Below are 24,206 nucleotides of genomic sequence, written 5' to 3' on the forward strand. Positions count from 1 at the left end.
CATATTCGATAACCGCTTTCTTTTCTTCTTATTTGACTTGCCCGAAATTTGCATAAAATAATTTGGGCTTTTCATTAAAAATATTTTCACAACTAGAATTTCTTTTCAATTTTTAAGTAACAACAAATCAAAAAGATTATTTTTATCATAAGTACAAATAAACTCATGCTTAACTTTTATGATAGGGGAAGAAACGGCATCTCCCAATTGTATTAATTGTACCTTTTGAGGTTTTCAGCTTCGACCACGCCCACAGCAATTAGCATGAACAACTAGTTAGTTGACTTTTTTGTCGACGCTTTCAGAGTGATTAAAATCGCACAATGGACAGCCATCCACAAGATGACCAGCGCGACTGCATCTCCTTCCTTCCCTTTCGGTCTCCTTCCGGCAAAACCACACAATGCCTCACATTTGCATACACTTTGAACTATTTTAGCAGCTCCACATGAGACCCCATCCTAGTCGAATCAGCTTCCCCAACCTCCAGAGCCTCGGGCAGCTACCAGCTACTCGTTGACTCGACAATTTTGCGAAATTAACCTCAGACTCGACGGCGGCCTCAGGTCATGTTGCAATTTACCAGCAAGCGTCCACGTAAGCCACTTGGGTCAACGTCAACCCACCGTTAGCTGCCCTTTGCCCGCATCATTTGTCAGTGGGTGAGGCTGCTGACGTTGCGGCATTGGCATAAATTTAAAGTGACTCGACCGGAGAAGAGAGCACCGACAATAGCGGCAACTGTAACGTCGTCAGCTAACTAATGATGCCCTAAATTGAATCTAATCATCATTAACAATTACACAGCAGCGGCGTTGGCTCGTGTGATTACCCCCAGTCAGAGTAGCTCACTCGACCATTAAGTCTAATCATATGCAAATAATTAAGCGCAGTGACACGACCGGCACGGACCAGACAGCCGGTCAGCCGTTGAAATATTTCCCTTAGGTCCCATCGTGCAGTTGTCGCCAATACTTTTGTGCTCTCTGCTCCCCGATCTCTGTGCCGTGCCGCCAATGTGCGTGCCAGATAGACAGCCAGGCAGCCTGGTTATGCTCCTGCCCTTCTTGCCTGCTCCAACCCCGTGCACTGTCGTCGTCAACGCTGCGGAGTGCCTGCTGATAATGCACACACTCGGTTCATAGGTGGCTAATAAATTTGAATATTAATTGTCAGTGTCTGTGCCTGTGGTTGCACTCTGAGATTAAAATGCGCCGGTGCAGGGCAGAGTCAAGGCTGTGGTTCGGTTTCCTTCAGGTTGGGGTAGTTTTCAAGGCTTCTAATTGGTTTGACCACTAAATTAGGTAATAGGCCGAACAATCTGAATTAAATCGCAATTTCGTAGTTTCAAGAATTTTCTTCAATTACATTTGACCAAATTTGCTTGCAAAAATTACTATCGACGGGTTCCATATCTTCACACAATCTTAACGATTAGAAATAATACAGAAGATTCAGAAGAAAGGGCTTAGGATTTGCTGTATAGTTAGAATACTTAGAACTGGGTTCAAAATATCTCCCAGTCAGCTTATTAGGCAAGGTAAATTTTCCACTAAACTCAAGTTCAATACAATTTGAAACAACCCGTTTTACTTTCCGCGGACAGTTTAACGCAGTTTTCTTCCGTTTTCCTGCGTTTGAAAAAGTATTAAAATGTATATCTGCCAAGCCTCTAGAGCGTTCTAAAATAATTAAGGTAGTTTAATGATAATCTTCCTATTTAAATAATTTAAGAAGAAAAACTGGCCAAAATTAATGTTAAAAACATGTACTTTTTGCACATTGTATTGCAAAGTCATTTATTTACCATTAAAATCTCCCAATGGATGCAAATTTTGGCCAAAATTAATGTCTGCTTAAGTTAATAATTTAAATTCGGATGTTACCCATAGGAAAAGCACAAACGAAAACAAATAAGAAAGCTCTGGTCGAGACTGCCTGAATGTGAGATATCCTGTATGGTCTGCAGTACGATGCATTTATAAAATACTATGAAATTTGTATTCTTTTTGATCAACTGGAAACTACATACCAGGCATCCCTGGCGAGATCAGCTCGGCTGTTGAATGTGATCAGGAATTCATAAACTCTACGGAGTATCCACCTGCCTGATACTTATATAAGCTCAACTTCTTTACACCCTTTTTTTACCCTATTTTAATGGGAGGAAAAAATAAATTGTGCAGCGTCGCAATCAAAAGACCAAAAATTGTAGCAAACCAAGCAGTCATATGGACAACTCCGAAAGGCACAAAAAAATAAAATGTTGCCGGCGAACCCATGATAATACTCGTCCCTTGCCTGGCTCCAATGGCTGGGTAGCTGCCACGATTAATTTAACGCTCCACTGTGTCAAGCTGTTGTGGAATGTACTCGTACACTGCCCAAAATGGATTGGACGCAATCTGCATTTAAATCTTTTGGATTGCATGCTTTTGGGCGCAGTGCACTTGCGGACTGACCAATAGAACACATTTTCCGTTTCCGTTGCGTTGCAAAAATGTTTCCACAAGCAACCGAGCACTTGGGTACTTGCTTACCCACATCAAGTGGCAGGGATTGGTTGCCTCTCCACAAGTGAATATGGGGATTGCAATCCGTGAGGCCAGAGGACGAGATTCGATGACTGCGAATTGCTGCGCCGCTGCCAAATAAAAATGCGATTTAATAGCTAAATTACGCCCTCAATATGTGTGTATCTGTGCCTGTCTGCCGACTTTTCTGCTGCGTTAGGCAACTTTATGAATCCCACAAACTCACTGGACTCCTCTGCGCCACCTATCAAACCAGCGTGCTAGGCTGATTGCACTGTGCATCTGTGTGCCTGTGTGTATAAAAGTGTAAGTGTGGGATAAAAAGCTGCACATGCAGCAGAATTTTAAGCCACGTGGCCATCGTTGGACGACCCAACGCTTTTGACTTTTAATTGCATTACACGAAAGTCATATATTAATTGCATAATTGAAAGCAGCCAACGTGCAGTGGGTAAAAATTTGCTGCGTGGTTGCACACTATTGTTGCAAATAACAACATAAATGAGGCCTCAATTGTTGGCCATGTGGAGGCAATCATCTGGTGGCCCACAGAGCCAAATCAATAGAGCAATCAAAAAACTACAGCCCTTGCAACTAATTCACTTAGGAATTTTGAGAATAATCTCTTTACAAGTATAAGGTGTTCAAATCCATGTCAATACTCACATAAAATACACTCAGTGTGTTGAGATTATGCTGCTCTTATCCTTTACTAAGATAGCTATTTTCTCTAAAACACTAATCGACTGATCCATGTCCATGTCCATCTGCATGAATACGCTCAACTTTTTGAGCTTCTCTTTAACACCTCTCAATAAAATGTATGTCTTTAAGTAAGTAAGCACTAACCATACAGAATAGGTTTTAAAGCTAATTTTAACAAGTAAGAATGCTGCGGTTGGGTACAAGCGACTTCCTAATACTCGCTTACAGCCCAATAACAACCATAATTGACATCTGTAGGCAGAGGAAATATAGACTTATCGATCTTTACAGAAGCTCTTCAGTTGCCTTTCAATCAATGGTCAATGGTCAATTTGAAAAACTTTCGCAAGGTTTTCCACCTCGTAGAGGCTAATTCGTGTAGTAACTCGCTGGGGCGTAAGAAAGCGTTGTATTGATCTATTTTAATTTGGAATAGATAGTATAATAATAAAAGGGCATATTATGGCCGTCCTCATTTTACAATTTAAGTCATGATATATTTTAGCATTCATCGTTCTTTTAGGTTGCATTAAATTGCATATTTTTAGACTCGTTATCGCAGCTCTAAAACAAGCGCGTCATTTTTCCTAGCTTAGCCCCAGCGAAAAACAATCTGCACAACACTTGTAAAACTTGACAGGCGTGCAGCGGACAAGTTTTACGGGCAACTCAGCTCGTTGGTGCGTCACAAATTTAGAGCGGAACAGCTGCCGCCCACCACAGCAGTACAACGGTTCCGTCAGAATCTCCACTCCAACCAGCTCTTCACAAACATTTACAATTTATTGCACATTTGCCTACAAAATATCACCCAATTCAGGGCAGCGCACATTTAATGGAGTATGCTGATGCAGGCGGACACACCATGCCGCATGCCGCATGCCACATACGTGCCCGGGGACCTGCATTGGGTTGATGGGATGGTGTGCTCTGGTGGGTGTGACATTACAGCATGTTCCATTGCACATTTGATGAATTTATTGCAGTTTAGAATTTTTTGCCCAATGTGCAGCAGTTGCAATTTTCCCAAAGACACATGGAACAGAAAAAAGAGTCAAACTGCGATACGACCCCATGTTGCCTAAACAAAAGGGCCAAAAAGGTATAAAAACTCAGAATGAGGGGGAGGGTGTACGTTTTTTGTGTGGATGAAACTGTCAAAATGAACGCTTAGAAACTTATTTATAGTTTGGCGTATACAATTTTGGGAGCCTGTGCCAAAAACTTGGCCCTTGCTAGATGAAGAGCATGAAATGAAGTTTATGTGATATAGATAAAGATTATAAAGAATAGTTGAAGTGTCGTATGGTGGCTGCGCGGAGCTGTCAGTTCAAGTTTGCAGCTACACTGAGATTAATTGACTGATGCAAGAGAAGTTATTCGCAGCCCCAACTCTTTAAATAGAGGAGACACACAGATTAAATTATCTCATACAAATTAAGCAATTTCAAGGTGCCTGGATCTCACCTGTACGCTCTAGCACGCCGTCCGTCGTCTGGTTAATTACCCACTGATTACAGCCAGCTCCAGTCGTTGGAGCTGGCCACTTGCTTTATAGCTGGCTAAGTGGTATTTACGTTTTAATTTAACGCTTCTTTTGGGGCTCGGTCCTTGGCAATGAGTAAACGCCGATGGGTAATGGGTGCTTGGGCAATGCGCTTTCGGTTTCAAGAAATGCAATACAAAGGCAAATGAAAAGCCAAAGCCAAAAAAGCAAGCCGGATGCCAAGACTAAAAAAGCTTTAAGCTAAAGCAAAGACGTTCCTTCCCTGGGTTACGGTTAAAGGGGCTGGACATTACCGTCCGTAATTGCTGCGGCTGTGGGCAAGCCCCATAACGACAGACCCCGGATAGCCGGCAACAGTTGCCTTTGCCGCTGCCCCAGTCGTTGGCGCCCATTCAAGTGGTTTTTGATGACAAAATGAAAGGTAATTTTAGCGCAAATTCTCGCTCTGATTTTGCCACTGCAGGGTGTCCCCAACAAATGACAAGTTATGCCCGAAGCAGACGGGTAGTGTGGGCCATCAAATAGGCTTTGTGAGGATCGTTAATGCAAAAAAATTGGCTGACTGGCTGGCAATTGCTTAACAATGGCACGTTAAAAATGTGCAAAATTATAATGAAAACGCTTTTCGGCAACCGGAAATTGTGGTTGCATTAAAGATAAGTGCCTGGCGTAAATGTGAATGTAGGCAAGAAACGGCTCCGTCAGCTGGCAGAGAGAAAAAACTGAATCTTAGGATTTCGTCTTCTTTTTTTAGATCTTACTTCTTTGCTGCAAATCAGAGTTAGCCACGCAAAGAATAGCTGGCAATTTTGTATTGCCAAACTCCTCAAGTCTCACTGACTATTACAGGCTGATGAATTTGGCAGCTTTAATCAGTCCGCCTGTAAGGGGGAGCCCCATTAAAGCAGAGCAAAACAAGACAAAGCCTCGGCTTGGCTGGCAGTGTCAGTTGAATGCTGGTAACTGGGCATATAAACGACTGGGTGAGTATTTGTTGCTGCTACTGTATCTGTATCTGTATCTGTATCTGTATCTCTATATCTAACTGTAGCTGTAGCTGCAGCTGTATCTGTCCAACTGTGTGTGGCGGTAAATCTTTATAAGCGCGAATAATTGGTTTCCTCATTTAATGCGAATGGTCGGCCAGCAGTGGCAGCGGCAGTTTGAAGAGAAGGGCGGAGCAGGTTGGAGGTTGGGGCAGAAGCAGCAGGCTGCCGTTGCAATCGTTGTGCCGCCGTCATAGAAAATGCTTCACAATAAACATCAGCTTTTTTTTCTATGCCCCGGTGGCTGGCCGGGTGGCTGTCAGAGCAAACAGCAGGAGTCATAATATTGCAACAGCATCGGGATCGCAGTCAAAGCTGGTGTTAGAGTTGGAGCTGGTGTCAGCTTTGACTTGGGGGAGCAAAAAGAAATTGCTGGAAAAAATTAATTGCATTTTCATTATGTTGACGGGCAGAGTCAGTCAGAGTAAAAGGGAGTGCGACAGCCAGCAGCAACGGCAGCAGCAGCAGCATCAGACAGACAAATGACAGGGATATAGGCACTTACACATTTGTAATATGAGGGGTTGGTATCTCTAACAAAACTGTCCTTATGATAGATATTTCTTTCGTGACAGCAGTGCAAACTTGGGCGCAATAAATTATGTCATATAAGGTGATAATATTCATTGGCAAACATAAGTATTACTTAGGTACATAGTCCTAAAGCCATGTGCTTACATAACCAGTCCACTGTTAAAAGATACTAACTGCACAGTAACAAAAATAACAAATACTTAAAACCACCAACATTTCAAGTGGATTTCCTTATCGAAGTCTTATAAATTGATCTATAAAATAAGTGAGGTCAACCAACAATACGAAGCGCCGCAAAAAACTTTTCTTATCTTTATACGTGCGGCGGGAAATTGATTTCACAAGCATGGTTATATAAAACTTGGTTATGTGTTTTTCTAACCCAAATCACTGGATCGATAAGATCAGATAAGTCACATGTTTCTATTGCGTTATGAGTGTGTAAAGTCGAATCAGTCAATGATTCTTAAAATATATTCTGTTTGTTGAAAAAGAAACTTTTTGATTTACAAAACCAAGTTTTTTTATTATTAATCTACCTGTATTAAAGGCCAATCTCTTGTACCAACCCTTTTTAGAATTCCGATTCCAGTCACGCCCATCCACAGCATTATCATACGAAATGCATGAGTCAAACGTTTCGCTGATATGAAGCGAATGCCGCAAAAGATAAATATTTTATTTTCTATTTACATAAGATACTCGCACAAAGTGCGATATACATATATGCCAAAGTCAAAGCCTGTTATTGTAAACTTACTGCGGTTGTCGTTCGGTTCGTAGCATTCGTTCGGTAATTCATAAAAAAGACGCTTACTGGTGTTTGTCGAAAGTAGAATAGAAGAATCTCACACTAGGTTGAATTGTACATGTGATAAGCCTGCTATTCTACTTGCCAATCCACACCGATCAAAATATATCGAGTACATAAAAAAGCACATAATTAATGGAATAAACTCTGCAGTGCATTTTCTAAGTCGTACACTCCTACACACTACACTTTAATCCAAACATCACCAATATAGGTTGAAGTCTATATATATTTATATATAAATACATATATATGCCATATGAAAGGTATACGGAAGGCAACACGCAACAGAGAACTAAACACTTCGGAGTTCAATAACGAAATAATGACATATTTTCATAGATATCGCTTTTTATATGATATGCCTTATCTGACGACAATTTTTTATTTACTTTACCTTTTACTCAGGCAATATCTTTCTGACAAAACACGCGTGTGTGTGTGCGTGTGTGTGAGGAGCTGATAACTGGATTTGGATTGGCCGCTCTTATCGATAGTAGGAAACATCGACTGTGGCATATCGCATACATACACAGAGATATGACGACCTCATGACGAATGTGCCATGGATATATAGAGCCAAGTGAATAACGCTAAGGCCCCACATAGATATGATGAATCGGGCTAACAGGTTGTATATAAGGAGAGTTTCTGTATTATCACGACAGATATGTATATGTTGCACATGGTTTCTTGTGGGGTTAATTTACAATAAAAGGTAGCTCTCTTCACCGACTACTTATCACCATGCTCGAACTGAAGACTGCATCGTTGACACTGAGCAAACAGCAATCCAAAAAGGTGTAAAAGGTCGTCAAACGTGTCAGCGTATTGCTGATAAAAAAAAAGTAAAAACCCAAAATCAAACCACGTAATTTTCTACATATGTATATACTATATATACATAGTGGAATATATATATATATATAGCCTGGTATATATATATGTATATAGCCTGGTATCAATAAATGCTTCTACTGCGGCAGTTACCAGCAAACTGCGTGCGATAAGATATAGGCATTACCTTTGATAAATAACAATCAGGTGAAGAGTTTAAGAAGGTAGAAACAATATCTGGCTATTCCGTTCATGGGATAATCAAATATTGTAAATTCTAAAATTAAAAGATTGAACGAGCTTCCCTCTTATAGTGACAATGTGGTTAAAAACGAAATATTATCAGCTTGATCAAGCGATATTGATAGCTAGCTTCGACCACGGATAGTCCAAGTGCATGTGTGGGGTTCCTTAAACGAATGTGCCTAACTATGCGATACCCTGTAGTTTAAAAAGCGCGAATTATAATTCATTTAAGAACTTTTTGCCATTATCTTGATAGTAAATATAAACTTTTTATTACAAAATAATTTGCTTACTTATGTACATTTTATATTAGGCCAAGAAAGAGCATGACAATTAAATGCAACGACTGAACTATTCTTGGTCGAGATATTGCCTTCATATGGACAGACAGGTAGCAAAATGGACCTTGGAATGGAATTCAAGAAAGAACAGTTGTTCAAGCTACCGAAGATTCAATTCTGTTTGAATAATATGACAGATTAGAGATTTTTTTACAGAAAGAGATTTTAGTATTTACGTGATTAGCTTTTGCTCAGATTTTAGGAACATAGTGATGCTCACAGTCGCCGAGTTCAGTTAGCATGTCTTCAAAAGAAATGCAAAGGTCTTTAAGAACTCAATTTTTTACCAATTGTTCACATAGGTGCTTTTTGCCCTGATCCAGCGAACTCTGTCATATATTTTATATAGTATTATTGGGGTCGGGGATGTCTTCTGCATTGCGTCATACATTTTGTGACCCTCTGCAAGGGTATATTTCAAAAGTCGTCCGACTTATGTCGTATGTGTACACATTTGCACAAGATTATTATTTGCTTTATATACCCTTCTTAGCCAATTTGTGTCACATAGCGAATAGGTAAAAAACTTTTTTTAAGCTTACTAAATGGGCGTCAACATATATAGATACACCGAAAAAAATACACACTTGTTGCAACACAGGCCTTAGAAACATAAACCCCAATTTCTTGTCTTATCAATTTTATGCTTTGCTACGTATTTCCGCTAGCAACTTCAACTAACCAAACTAAAATTGTTCGATTATATAAACCAGCTCGACTGGCCTCATCGTTACCAAATTTAAGTGAATAAGTACAAAAATTTCCTATTATTCTTCGCATTCGATTCAGCCGTACAAAGTAATGCGGCATATCTTATCTTGAGGCGAGGTAAAAATATTTATTGATATGTATTACTTTAAGATTTTATATGCCTGCCAAAGGCAAACAAGCGAAAAGAACGAGTAAAACGTTAGCGTGTGTTAACTTATCGTACTGTCGACTATTGGTACTTCTTGGTCCGGCACCTGCTCCAGTTGTTTCCCCTTTTAAGCTACTTTTAATCAGGTCCCCATTTAATCTGGCTCGAACTGAATTAGAAAACAACTTCCCGCAAGCTTATAAAATGCAATGCTGGCATTGCTTTTTAAAGTCACTTTGCACTCGCAAATCTATGTAACAGTTAAAAGGATCCATATCCGATCCAATAAAGGACAAATAATTTTACGCAACATCAATGTCTGTGTCGATCTATCTATGTTTCATGCCAATTTACAGTGTACTATGAGGTTTTGGTCAATGATAACAATTTAATAGGTGAATCATTTAGTAATAATAGATTTGAGTTCATTTTTTATTCTGAGAAAATATGCCCAATTAAAAATATTATCAATTTATGACATTCACCCCGTTTATAACGTTTTAATGATGGCGCCAGGCTAAAACATACTGGTATTGAATCCACTTGAGAATTTGTGAAGCATTTTATTTGTCATGCTTGTAATTTGTTTTTACACTCTTCAAATCACACATTTATAATATGAATATGTTTATAATATCTTTACTCGACACTCTCAGAACATTAATATGTATACATATGTATTTAAATATTTATATACCTTCAACAGTTTGGTCTGTACCACTGACTGACTAAGGGTGATCCAAACACGGCGGTTACAGGTTTTTTATTCAGGATCGAAAAAAAGACGGGGCTAAGGAAAGCTCAAGCCGGTTAAACTGTTTATAAAAAACAAATTTTCAAAGATCTGTGCTTTTTTTTTATAAATGTATCACACTTGTGAGAAAATCCATCCTTGGTGGAATAATTGAATATCATGTTTAATTATTTAGTCATATTAAATATGAAATTCAATGTTTCTCAAATAAAACACATCATCAATAGTGTCTGCAATACACACATGTATACGTGTTTTAAAAACAAACAACAACCAAAAGTCAGGACAAACGGGACATCATTTGTAATAAACAATGTGTGAATTGGCGATAATTTTGCGATTTCAGTTCTTTCTATAGAGGTATTATTAATATCGTGCAAACAAACTTTTTTTTGTGCACAAGCAGCCAAGTGGGACAATGGGGACTTTGTTTTTTTTGGGGAACGCTTGAAGTGGGATGTCAGGTGAAGATACTGCTACTTTAAATGGATAAAATACCCATTTACAGACATATATATGTTTGAATACAACAGCAATAATTGTTATGTTATGTTTTTGTGCCGATAATTTAATAACAAATTTTCAATTTTTGGAAATGCAAGCGAGCATTTCTGCGCAGTCCAACCAGGTTTTTAAACTATATAACTACAGTTGAGTAATCAATAATGCAAAACTTAACATTTCAGAGAAATCATTTAAATTCCACAAATGACAGGCCACAGAGTCGCCCATCTTTTCCAAGAATCCCTTTTGGGTATTGCAGCATTTCGAGAACATATTTGCACGTAAGATTGATTAAAAAGTACGTGTTGTGATTGCATAATGAATGCACAAATGTCGTTGCAAAGTGGGGGCTTGATTGGGTCTCGGACAATTCATTACCTTTTTGTAATGGGCTGAAAGTCTGGAAGTGGAACTGAAGAAAGGTGTGAGGCTGATGGGGCACAAAAATCCGAGCTAACTATTCACTATTCACAAAGAACCTGGAAAAGTGGGTGAGAGCTGGTGAAAAGCCATTGATAAAGAAATAATAATTTCCGCTCTTGTCGCCCACCAATGCACACAGGTAAGATGATTTTCAATTTCCGGACTGATTCAAGACAAAGTAAAAATATTCAATTGCAGCAGTTTAAAGTACAGTCGACCGCTATTTCATGAGGTCGAAGACCGCTAAAAGTCAAACAGGCAGATTTTACCTGCGGCAGCCTGCAGCCTGCAATGAAAAATCGTTTAATGGCACCATTCACACACTCGGGGTAACACACGCACACACACATACATACAGTCGGGCAGTCGGGCAGTCGGGGTTGTCCGGAACAACCGTTTGCAGTCGTTTCAACTGTCAGTCTGTTTTGTCAGCAGGTCGGCTGGGTGCCATTTTTAGCTGTAGGCAACAATTGTAACATTTTCCAGCCGCCATCAAAAAGGGAGTCAACCTGCAGCTAACCTTTGTGCAAGGCAGTCATATAGCCAACATCATTTGTCAAGCTCTGTGGCAATTAGAGCTGCCTTATGACTATTTCTATTTCAGTTTTTAAACACCATGTGCAACCGAGTTCTTTATTGTGGGGAGTGAACAAATTCCGGAAATACCAAATCGTAAATACCCTACGAAATAAACTACATTTCCTACAATATTTTGAAGATGCTTAGCAAGTTCAATAATCCTTTTTATTCAAGATTGATACAATCTATCAATCACTGAAATTTTAATATTAAGAAATATATATACATATAAGGTCGATCGCTATCGTAAGCTTTATACCCAATACCATTCATCAATCAACTTTAACCCTTGTTTCAACCCAAGAAATTTCCCTGTTTAGTTATTGTTCACATTCTATTTTTAAGCAAGTACCTAGGACACTTGACTGGGACTGTACGTGGCATTCTTTCAAGTCGGCGACCCACATTTATATACCCATTCCACTTATATTATATGCATTCGTCGAAAAAAGTTAGTTTAATTTAGAGACGTTTATAGCCCAGATAAGATATATCGCACTGTGAGCAAGTACATATACACGATGTGGTCGCCGGACATATGTACATATATATATTGGTGTTTGTGTGTGCCACTTTAAACAAGTGATTTCGATTTATGATTAGAATTTGAACATTGGTAAACAGCTTACACAGCAGAGATAGTACAACGTCAATGAAGTTCTTTCTAGGGTTCTTGTGAGCTCATGTAGTTTAGGGGGAAATTGCACCAAAGTTAAAATGATTCCAAAAATGTTGATAAACATTTCGTAATTTACTTAGAATATTTACCGTTTAGCTAATTTCTCATATTATGTGTTATTCATGTTATTAATTCTCTCAATACCGACCTCTGGCAATAAGTTGCCGAAATACGATTGCCAATTACCGATGCATCTCGTGTCATTCGTGCACATTGACCAAAACGCAAATGCCAAAGTTTTAATCAATACCCAAAACCGCAGCAAAGTCAACCAACTGCCACTGCAGCTAATAGACCATGCCCACCACATCGCAAAACGCCCACAAGCGACAGCCGCAGCAGGGACACCTTCGCATGCAGCAGCACGTAGAGCTCGTTAGACATTTTCTTAAGCTAATATTTTCACTGGGCACGGTGGACACAGACACGGGCTGCTGCCTGGAGGAGATTATTCAAATGATTGGAAATTATCATGTCCTTGCATCCATTTTTGGCTGCCAGTTGCGCAATGGCCATTGCCCGTTGCCCGTTTCCCGTCGCACGTCAGCCATTGCCTATTGCCAGTTTACAGTGCAGCAGCTCCCGTGTGCAAACAACAAATTGCATTTGTCATCTGCTGCATAAATAACGAGATAATACCGTAACATAATAACTGTCAATGGGGGGGTGCCAAGGCTGGCTGAGAGCTCCTCCATAGGTAATCCACCTTTCAGCTGGCCTGGGTTGCACGTGTCTCCCGCTTGAGCTTTGCATTCATCGGAGTGTCTGAATGTGTGTCCGTGTGGGAGTGTGTGTGAATGAATGCGGTATGCGGTGGGTGTGTGCGAAATGCGAATTTGTATCGTCGATTTGCATATTTAATCAAAATTAACATGACCGATAAAATCAATTACACACACTCGCAAACACACACACACACACACACACACACTTAAAAAGCGAGAGAAAGAGAGATACAAATGCAGGCATAGCAATCTGCAAGATACTCACACTCAACAGCCTTTTACACAGATACACACACACATACAACGCACACTCGCTCCATCGCAGCTTGTCGAAAAACAATTGCATTAGAAAATGTCGCCATTCTCATTGTCATCCTGCTCGCTCTCATCTTTCTCATAGTCGACGTGTACAATTTTCGGTTCGTTTGCTTCCGAAATCCTTTTTGCAGAATCTACGACCATGTCGCTCTCAAACTGTGTAAACTGCAGTGCCATCCGTGTAACCATACACATATACATGTGCGTATGTGTGTGTGTGTGAGCTTGTGTGCATTACTGCATTGTTTCAGACACTAATACGCCCAACGGCTTATCCTGTCCAACGTGCTTAAATTGTTTCTTCCTGTCACACTGATTTTCTCTACCCGATTTATTTCATTTCGCCTATGCCATGGTTGTTTCTGCTCTTTGGAATCGAATTTTTCGTTTTTCACCGCATTGCCAGGCTTTAAAATCCAAATAAATATGCAACTGCAACAATCTGATATACAAATGTGTAATCTATTTAATTGCATTTACATGCATAATATTGCTAAAGCACATAGAGACGCCATTTTATTTACGTACCACGAACAACGTAAAGCATTCCAAAATAAGTAGAAGCTTAAGTGTCTTTTTACCTTGGAGCTTACAATGCAGATGATGAGCAGATATCTCCCTTTAACAGTTATTGATATTTGCACTGCATTATTACACCTTAGTTTACGCACTAGTTGTTTTTCATAAATTGAAGGGCTTTAAGACTTTTTAAATTTGTAAACACAAAACAGCATAAGGTGAATTTATACTTCAATTTACATCCCATTAACAAATTAGAATTAAATGGACACAAGATTTCTATTAAAAGCTGCAGACACAACAAAAATGTTCGCTGGTTCGGTTTGCAATGCCTCGCCTTATGCTTTCCTAATCCTTGAGGGTTTTGGTTTGGTTTAAATCTTGTCATTTTCTACAACAAGAACAATTCAACTTATTTTAAATTATATTTATTACATTCACATATTTGTAATCATGCAAAACATGTAAATTTCTATGTTTCACCTATTCAATTCAATATCGACTCTATTCTGGTTAAAGATCGGATATTCAAGGGTTCGGTTCATGATTAACCATAAATTCTAACTCTGAGCTCAAACCCAGTTTGCAGACTTGTTTATAATCGATCGTTGACTGTTTTATACACACTTGACTGCCTTATTTGAATTGTGTTGAAAATCAACATCTGGGAGAGAGAATTTCACTTGATTAGTCAACACAATTTTAAGTGGCCTTAGAGTTTACTATTGGCTTATACTCTGTGGAATAAAAAGACCCTCTACAAAAGATACGCACCTCACCAAAGTGCTGTCACGTTAAAATTCCTTAAATTTAATTACGCCTTTATTGACCCTCATTTAGGTCTGGGCTGTTTTTTATCCATACACATTTAAATATTGCCATTGAATTGAAGCTAAAGGTAAAGTTGATTTTTCCATTTAATATTTTCTCACAGGCAAATTAACACCAATTGCAAAAAGCTTTAGAGGACCGACAAACTGCTTAACTGTCATGGGCTGCCCAAAGGGGTATTTGGGAAGAGTTGAGCGGACTCCATAAATTCGCATTGATTGCGTTCAATTAAAATTCAGTTATGCTCCGGCGGCGTTTGGCAGTTACAGGAATATTTTAATTAATTTTCACGCGCTCAGCACAAAATTTTCGTTAGCTGCCAAAGTACATTTCGTACGATTCTCACTGTTGTTGCTGCTCCTGCTGCTGCTGCTGTAGCTGCTGCTGCTTTTCAATATTTCCATTCGGCATTTATGCGCATTTAAGCTGCCGACTGCAAAAATACATTGACTTTTTCAATCATTTCGTTTTATGTCACAAAAACTTTAATTATTACACATTTGGCGAAATCAGCAAATTTTCTGTCTGCAATCACTGTTTAATTATTTATGTTAAGCTTTAACCTCTGTTTAAATCATAAAATACAAATTCTAGACTGCAGTAGATTAACCAAAGCCGTTTCTACCTTCAATTTTCAAAGTGTTGTAAATACTTGAAAGTATTTTAGAATCGATATCTGGTACTTTCAGGAATTTCCTGCTAATAGATATATTTGAAATTCGATCGAAACTTTTGCTCTAAGGAAGCCCGTATTCAAAAGCGCAATGCGTCATTTTAAAGCCACAAAATATACCATCCTTTAAATTCAGCCAAGCTTTCGATACAGTCGTCTGTGTCTATGCCCTGTATCTATCTGTGCACAGACTTCAACAACATCATCGTGTGGGTCTATAGATACTTTGTCTAGCATTTCAATTGACAAACATACTTCAGCTGAGAAGCTACACGGGCTTAGAGTAAAAAAGCCGCACACGCTGCGATAAATAAACATCAAGCAAGCGGTTTCCCGCTACCGCTCCGCTCCCTCAACCCTGAACCCTGAACCTTGCCCACACTCAGGTCTACGCACTGGCAATACCAAAAGCCTTTCATCTACTTCACTGCTCAAGTAGCAACAAAATACACAAACAACCAAAAAGGCGACTGCAAGGACGACAATAACAATACCAACGGCGAACGAATTCAAGTGTGATTTTCGAAAATGGCAAAAGTATGTTTTCCAAATCTGACTTTAGCGTCAAATATTCAAGGCTAAACACAACAAGGAGTAGTAGAAGAAGGGCGCAACATCAACTTTGGCGCAATTTGCAGTCTACTATTTGGCACAAATCGTTGTCCTTGGGCAGACGGGCGACGAGACACGTCGTTTGAATTTCTCTGTTGATTTTTCAAATTATTTGCCAAGGTTTTCAAAATGATGATAGCCCACACAGCCACCGAGCCACACTTTCGCCAGCAGCCAAGAGGCGTTGATGACTTTGGTTTGTTTGCGTGCAAATATGCAGCTCGAATGGCTTAGGTCTTAGTCCTGCCATCCTTATATATGTTGCTGACGGCAACTTAAGCAGGTTTTGCTGTTTATACCAAACTTTGCTTAGTTCGTCCCATTGAAATTTATAGATTTAGCTGCTTTAGCTTGACGGCTTCATATAACACACAACTAATAGGTTTTCTTTGCATGAACTTTGTTACTGTAGTTATTATTGTTTTTGTTGTGTCTACTCTTGTTGCCTGCTCAAATTTACTTGGCTTCCTCGTAAAGTAAACTTCAGTAGTCGGATATATCTTTTTTTATATTTGTGGTAAGAAACTTTATAGACTGCAAAACAGGTCTAAAATTTGCAAAACATTTATTTGAGTTCAGTGAGGATAATTCAGATCAAAAACACAACTGTACTCGTTAAAATATGTCAATATTGGCATTAATAGCATAATATTTTAATAAAATGCAACAAACTCTTACAATGTTTATATATGATGTCTTTTATATGATTGAATTATCTTTTTTTAAAATCATCAATATATATTGGCATTAAGGAAAATTTGTAGCTATCATAGCAAAAATTATGCCTTGTTCTCTGTTTTATATAAAAGAATATGACAATTGGTTCTAGTATAAATACTAATAAGAAGCTGGCCTGCTCGATGTTTGTAATATAATCTCTATATATAAAACTGTTTGTCCTGACTGACTGACTGACTGACTGACTGACTGACTGACTGACTGACTGATTGGTGATCAACGCACAGCCCAAACCGTAAGAGCTAGGAAGCTGAAATTTTCACTGTAGCTACCTTATGTGATGAAGGTGCACGTTAAGACGGGGTTTCGGGAAATTCCACTCGCAAGTGTGCAAAAATCGCGAAAAACGTTTGTATGTAACTTATTTGTTTACCATCCGATGGGCCCCAAACTTATTTTCAAAGATCTTTGTTCAAATTCATTTGAGGGGTGTTTCACACTTTTTGAAAAATCCATCCCTCCTTGGTGCAAATGGGGGTCGAAGATTTGGTGGATGACGTTTTGTGTTCAAATTTATTTCCAAAGATCTATAAGAAAAATCATTAGAGACGTGTTCCACATTTCTCGCAAAATCTAAACTCCTTCGGTGGAAAATGCATTTTCAAGATTTTTTTGGTGAATTTCAAGAGTTTTCCGATTTGCATAAAAGTTGTTTGATTCCCGTCCGATCAGTCTCAAAATCATTTTCAAAGCTTTTTTGATTTTATAACATACGTGCCACGGGCAAGGCCGGGTTATACCCGCTAGTATAATAATAAAAACAAACAACAGTCTATAAACACCAGGAAATAAGCTGGTTGTCTGTATAGATATGTCAATAATCTTCGTGCTCTACCGTCTGCAGACTTTTCCTTTTCGAAGCTAAAACTTGTTGAGAATTGTAAGCGGTAACAACAATTTTAACGCTATCAAGTTAGCTGGCGAACGGTCCTGTTCTTGACGTACATCAGAATACAACAACTTTATGTTACTAAATATTACCAATATATTTCGGATGCGCTTTGGTAACCGTCTTTAGGGCTATTATCTTACACGTCTGCGCTCTTTGACGTGGAGATCGAAAATGTAACATTTTAATGATTCTTATGTGAGCACCGCATAGATAACTTATAATATTTAGAAATTAAATGTTAGTTTGCAGTTATTAAACAATATAGAGCAATGGTAGGAACTTTTTTGTGCAACATCGTTGTCCGCACTATATTATTTAAATCTTTAGCCCAATTGGTCGGCCATTAATTAGGATATTCAACTCGCGGGGAACGCTGCCGCTAATTAAAACATCCCCAAAAGTATGCGATGCTGAACTGCAGCAGTCACTGCAGTGGGGCAACTTTTTCCGCTAATCCACGCAAAGTTGGCTTCCAACAAGCCAGTTGGCAAGCGCGCCACCAAAAACTGTTATGGAATTCATTTAAAGTTGAAGTCAAAAAAGTCGCTAAAAAAAAAATTGTAACGGAAAACAAAAGTTTTGTTCTCGTAACAAGGCAGGCAGCCAAAGTTGGCAGTTGATGAACTGCGACATGGACGTGGTCACATGAGGCAGCCGGTCCATTGTCCGTCTTTCGAAACCGGTCAATTTAAGCGGCTTAGAAGCCGGTATATAGAAATTGTGAATACGCTGCGTATGCGTTATATTTTTGTGAATTTATTTTTGTTTTTGCTCGTAATCAAATTTACATATTTGGGCCACTGAAATTAATTATAATGCCACCACATACAAAAACCGCATTGAGAGATAAAGGCAGAGCGAGAGAGGTAGCGAGAGAGAGGGAGACAGAGAGCGAGGGGGACGAGAGCGTAGGTGTAAGCAGTGTGAGTAAGAGAATGCTATGAATACGAAATGCTGTGGAGCTTTTGGCTTTGGTTTTGGCTTTGCGGCTCAGCGCCAGCTCTTTCTCCACTGAATGTGTTGGTAATTTCATTTGGCCATTTCATTTACCCCCGCGCACCTCTCGGACACAAACACACACATGGCAAAACTCATTTCATGGGTCACAGGGTACAATCATATGAGAGGGCAGCAAGCAAGCAACAGAAACGGCCAACACAAAAAACCTGGCCAAAAATTGATTATAGCGAAGGCTGCAACGCCCGAGGGTCGAGTAGATGGCAAACCGAGCAACTATCATCAAAATCCTATTAGTTGGCCTTGCAATAGCCAGAATACAGCTTTTGTCCTTGTCCAGTTGCCTGCGTTTTGTCAGCGTTTATTTGCCAAATTAATTCCCAAAAAGGTAAGCCAAACTTGCGATTTGAAACAATCAGCGCTGTCAAGGTTAGAGCTTCCCCCTCATCCCAATTCTACAGCCCCTCACACACACGCACCCGACCACAAAAGAAAAGTCTTTTTGTCCTTTTTGGTCCACTGCAACTGTTGTTTGCCCAGCGGGCAGAAGACGCCACCTGGGCTAGCACACAATTTGTGACAATTCCTTTTTGTGGATTAATATTTGCTCTGGTTCTGTCCCTGTCCCTATCCCTTGCCCAAGCCCTTACCCTGTCCCTTTTTGTCTCTGTCCCTCTTCCTGTGCAATCCGCTTGACTACACCCTGGGATCCTGACCGGTTGCGCTTTTCCTATCCTTTCGTTAGTTTCTGTTTGTTTCCACACTTTATTTAAATTAACATGCGCATATTTTTTAATAGTCTTGTGTGTGCCCAGCAATTCCGAGATCTGCTGAGGGCGCCTCAAAAAAGGTATTTGGACAAAGGGTTGTTATTGTGATTTGAGTCCCAAGATAATTATTTTTAATGCTGTTCTCATTGTTTTAGAACTTTATAATGTTTTGGGTCGCCCTGCTCAGTGTTGCCAAATTATTATTAAGATTAGCAAAATTGGCCAACTTTTATTGGGCTTACCTAAAAGTCTCTGTGAACTGCAGGGCCTGCAATGGTTTAAAGCAGGAAAATAATTTCACCCTACTCAGTTTCAGGATAAGATGGTTTACTTCTCCAATCGCTGCTGCCTTTCGGAAATGGAGTATGGTCGTTTTTAAAAGCTGAACTCCTTGGAAAATGGGTAAAAAGGGGTTTGAAAATGTAAGTTACAGACAGAAATAAGCATATTTGACCCCATGAAGTATATATATTCTTGGTCGGCGTCAATAGTCAAGTCAGTCTAGCTGTCTAGCGATCTGTCTGAATATGTAAACGCAAGGATCTCAAAACATTTAATAACTAGAGGATTGAAAATTGATGAATATACTCTCGTATATCATATGTAGAATGACGTTATATTTTTTTTCGATATCCCACATTTTCTTAATACCGATAGCCACCGAATAAAGTAATTTGTGATATATGTACAGATGATTAAAAAATATTTCACATTTAATAAAAAATCGTAATCTGGCTTGAGAGCTGTCGTTTTTAGGTATCTCCCAGTCGGTAATTTCCGAGAGTTTGGAGATTCGTGCATGTCAAGACAACGTGGCTCGCGCCCATCTCTACTCGACAGCATTCGCTTTTGAACTTAAAAAATATTTTTGATTATCTTTATCGGTGTGTTACACACAATAACACATCTGTGTTATGCCTTGTTAAGGAGTACCGAATATAAAAAGCAATTAAATTAAGAAATATTTGTAATATTGAAACTCATATGATTCATTTTTATCCACAAAAAAAATGATTTCTTTTTTATTAGCAAATGAAATTATAGAGTCCCTTGCAATTCACTCTAGCAAATTATTTAATTTTCGTAATTGCCCTCACGATAAATGTGCACTCTACATTGGAGTAATTGAAAAATGCGCTTAGCAGCCAAGAGCAACAAGAAATAGTTAAGCAGGACAAATGTGGGCGGCAGCATATATCCAAAGAAAAAATACATAAGTAACAGCGATGCTACCGACGATAAGAGATACCAAAATTTTTCTTTACCCGAGTGCACAGAACTTGAGACGGTCACGGGTAAGTCTAAACAACTGGGTCTGGCACGACTTACTATAAAAAGAAGAAAATAAATAACGTGGTCGAAAAATGACTCTTTTTACTCCCACAAGTGAAGTTGCTACTGATTAGGTGATGTCTGGTGGGTATGACATCTATCCTGATATATGGCTGAGCATACATGAAACTCCTTTTTCTGTACATTGCACAATGTCTGACAAAGTTGGCGTCGTTTGTTTGGGTGCGCCCTGTGCTTCTGGTCAGTTTTCTTGGCATATGCACTAAGACGCCACTTGAAGGACACTAATGCGCCTACTGGACAACAGGAAGGATTTTTATAGTGCCTTTTGCCTTAACTATTCTACGACCCTTTAACCACAAAATTATTTAAAATGTGCATATGTGGTAGAATACTCTAAATATAGAAATTGCCCTAATATCAATAAACCAAATTGGGTAAATATAATTACTTTGATTCAACTAAATTATATTGGAAAAGAAATGAATTTGATGAACGAAGGGGAAACCAGGTTTACAAATCGGAGCTTATTCCAGAAATTGTCAAAAAGACTATGCTAAACTTAAAAGTCAGTGAGATAATTATAAATATTTATTATAATCTCTGAAAGAAATGTATAATGCTGCAAATGTTGATCTGTCCCTTCGTCCGTCTGTATATAAAATATATGTTTTACATAAGTTAGAATTGTTCAATAAACGTCACTTTATCCGTCCTAAAACGAGCGATTTAAGCTGGGATTTGAATTTTTCTAGATGTCTTTACCACGGCATTTTATTTTATGAGCAAATTTCAATTAATATCGTAGTACTTAAGCATATAGATCCACTAAAACCGACCGGCTTTTTAATCAAACTCATCAAATTTGAGATTAATTATTCTAATATGTCAAAAATGCAAATCATCATCATAAATAAAGTCAGCATGATATCAGCATTGAGCAAATTAGGAGTATGTTTGCAGAGGTAGTTAATCTTTGGAACCAAGATCAATGTTCTTTCTTGTGTTACTTGTAATTTATTTAATTGGCAATGGATAGCTATAGATAATAGCCTTATATTAGTATATATAATCTTATCCACGATGTGTAAGTGCATCAAGTTCAAGCCCAAAATGGGAATTTGAATTGCAGAGAGCAACGGTGTCGGTGCTAAAATCAAACACAGAATTAATTGTGCCTGTTACTGATGTCGCAATCCGAACTGCTACCGAGTGTCAACACCCTGCGTACACTTGCGAATTTTATTGGCATCGACTTATTTCCCCACTTAAAACAAGAAAACCAACTAGAAAATCTATGACGAAATTGTAGCGCCAACTGCATCTGTTCTCTCTTGTGAGCTCAGTGGCCCACTAACTGACCAGCTGTTCGACTGTGTGGCATGCACGACGTCGATGCCGGAGCTGATGGCGAAGACGTTGCGAAATTTGCAAGCCGCTCAAATCAAGTTTTCCTCAAGCGGCGCTGCAACGAAAGTGAGGTGCAATATTTGAAATTTGTAAAATGTTTTCCGCGCGTTTTATTTAGTTTTCAATCACTGCTTGCTGAAGCTAGTCGTGTAAACTGCTTGGAAAACTGAGCTGCACATCATTGAGATCGTTGTATTGTCTAAGATGAGAGAGCTCCTAGGGTGCGTTGTGCTTCTTGCATTTGTAACTCGCGTCGTTCGAGGCGATGATCCTTATTTGACTGAGCCGCGTAAGTGTCTAGTCAATTGTAAGCCGTCGACCTTGTGTCTGGTAAATGCTCAAGTACAGACATTGAGCATTCAAATAAATATTTTAAAAGTTAATTTCATTGGTTGAGGTCCGAAGTGCATTTACTAAACGTAGATTTCACCGCTAATTCAATTCAAAAAAAAAACGTAATGACTATTGAAAGCAAATACTGGCCTAGCCGGCACGCAATGTAACTAACCCACTTAATGGTTTATGCCAAATATTGCACCACTAAACCGGATTTGTTTCTCTGCATTTATGTGTGTCTTTTTATTTTGAAATTCAAAACAACTGAACTCAAAAACCAATTTTAATCGAACCGCAGCAGATTACATTAAAGAATGTAAAATAGCCGATAAGAATTTCATCAACTGTTCCACGCAAAGCATACAACAGCTTTTCGACAAACTAAACGACGGTGAGTCGCATACGCCCCTGGGTGTATTAGAATTTAACTAACCACACCCACTGCATTTAAAAGGCATCCCGGGACTGACAAGTATCAAAAGCTTTGATCCATTCCATTTGAATCGCATCAGAATATCACAAGGCAACAGCAATGCGATCAATCTCAAAGTCGAGCTGGCCAATGTAAAGATTATTGGATTTGGACATACTAGAGTGCTAGAGAGTATGTAAGTAAGATCGAGGACTCGTTTAAAGCATATTGGGCAGATGCCAAACAAATTAAATGTCTTCTGTTTGACAGAGTTTTCAAAAAGGATTACAGCTGGAAGACAACCTTTACGTTGCCGGTTATGAAGCTCCAAGGTGATTATAGTTTATTTGGACGCATTTTGCTTATACCGCTGAATGGGCGTGGTCAGGTGTTTTTGGATGCAGGTAAGCGTGCTTCTCAATACTTGCCAGAAGGTAGAGGTGTCAAGCTTTTTTTGTCGCCACACAGATAACATGACAGTCACCATGCACACAAAGACGCGGCTGTACACGAAAGGCGGCTTCACATTTTACAATGTGACCAACTGTCGCGTGGACTTCAAAATTGATGGCCTAAAATCGTATTTCTCCAATCTGTTCAACGGCAACAAGCAATTAGGTAAGTAACTAAGCTGTCCTCTAGTATTCTCTGCCTCAAGCACATCCCTTTTCAGAGGACAGCACCAACAAATTCTTCAACGATAATTGGCGCATGCTGGCGGATGCTCTTTACACCGTAATCACACAGACCATCGAGGATATTCTGCTAGATGTTCTGAAGAAGATATTTCACTTCATACCAGCGAATTACTTTGTCAGCGACATACCCACGCCGGAGCAACTGTATGGCAAAACAAAGCCGAGGCCAAAGTGAATATTGTTCAGAATTTTGAGAGTTTTTGTGTTATTTATTGGATTTGGCTAGCGAAATAAAACTATTTAAGATGATTTCTGAGGGCTTTCACACGATATTTCCCTGTTCGTCTATTCTTCTTTCTAGGTTTGTTGACAAAATGAAAAATTGTTTTTCCCAATTGTGAAATTTTGATATTATGTTGAACAAGGCTAAAACAGGTTTAAAGGTTGTTTTGGGACTTATATTAAGTTAAAAGTGTTGCAAATTGTTAAAAAAAATTGTGGTTTCTCGTTATATCACTTAACTTTTAGGATTACAACTTGCTTTTAAAGATCGATAAAAATATATATCTAAGAAGTTGAGCGGCTATGTATGCAGACTTAAACTCCTCAAATCTTCTACTAATCTGAGCCAAACTCTTTGTCTCGAAGCTTGCTTCAAATGGGCCAGACAACACCAACCAACTGTTCAAGTCAAGTGCTTTTCATTTACACTCACATTTCTAT

The 24,206-nt window shown here is 39.0% G+C and overlaps 2 protein-coding genes across 2 annotated transcripts in view; one reads left to right on the top strand and one right to left on the bottom strand.

Moving 5' to 3' along the window:
• LOC135432898 (uncharacterized) overlaps positions 1–24,206 on the bottom strand; it is an 80,324-nt gene that overhangs the window by 15,928 nt on the left and 40,190 nt on the right. The window lies entirely within an intron of this gene.
• On the top strand, positions 10,926–23,764 carry Jhbp6 (Juvenile hormone binding protein 6). Its single transcript, XM_064688869.1, has 6 exons — positions 10,926–11,240; positions 22,732–22,824; positions 22,888–23,041; positions 23,116–23,249; positions 23,314–23,463; positions 23,519–23,764. Exons 1-6 carry the CDS (start codon positions 11,231–11,233, stop codon positions 23,716–23,718), a joined length of 741 nt encoding a protein of 246 aa, XP_064544939.1. The 5' UTR covers positions 10,926–11,230; the 3' UTR covers positions 23,719–23,764.

This window comes from Drosophila montana, unplaced genomic scaffold (genome assembly GCF_035044405.1).
Source record: "Drosophila montana isolate Dmon_TW-CO22-7 unplaced genomic scaffold, ASM3504440v1 contig_3216_1, whole genome shotgun sequence".
Taxonomy (NCBI): Eukaryota; Metazoa; Arthropoda; class Insecta; order Diptera; family Drosophilidae; genus Drosophila; species Drosophila montana.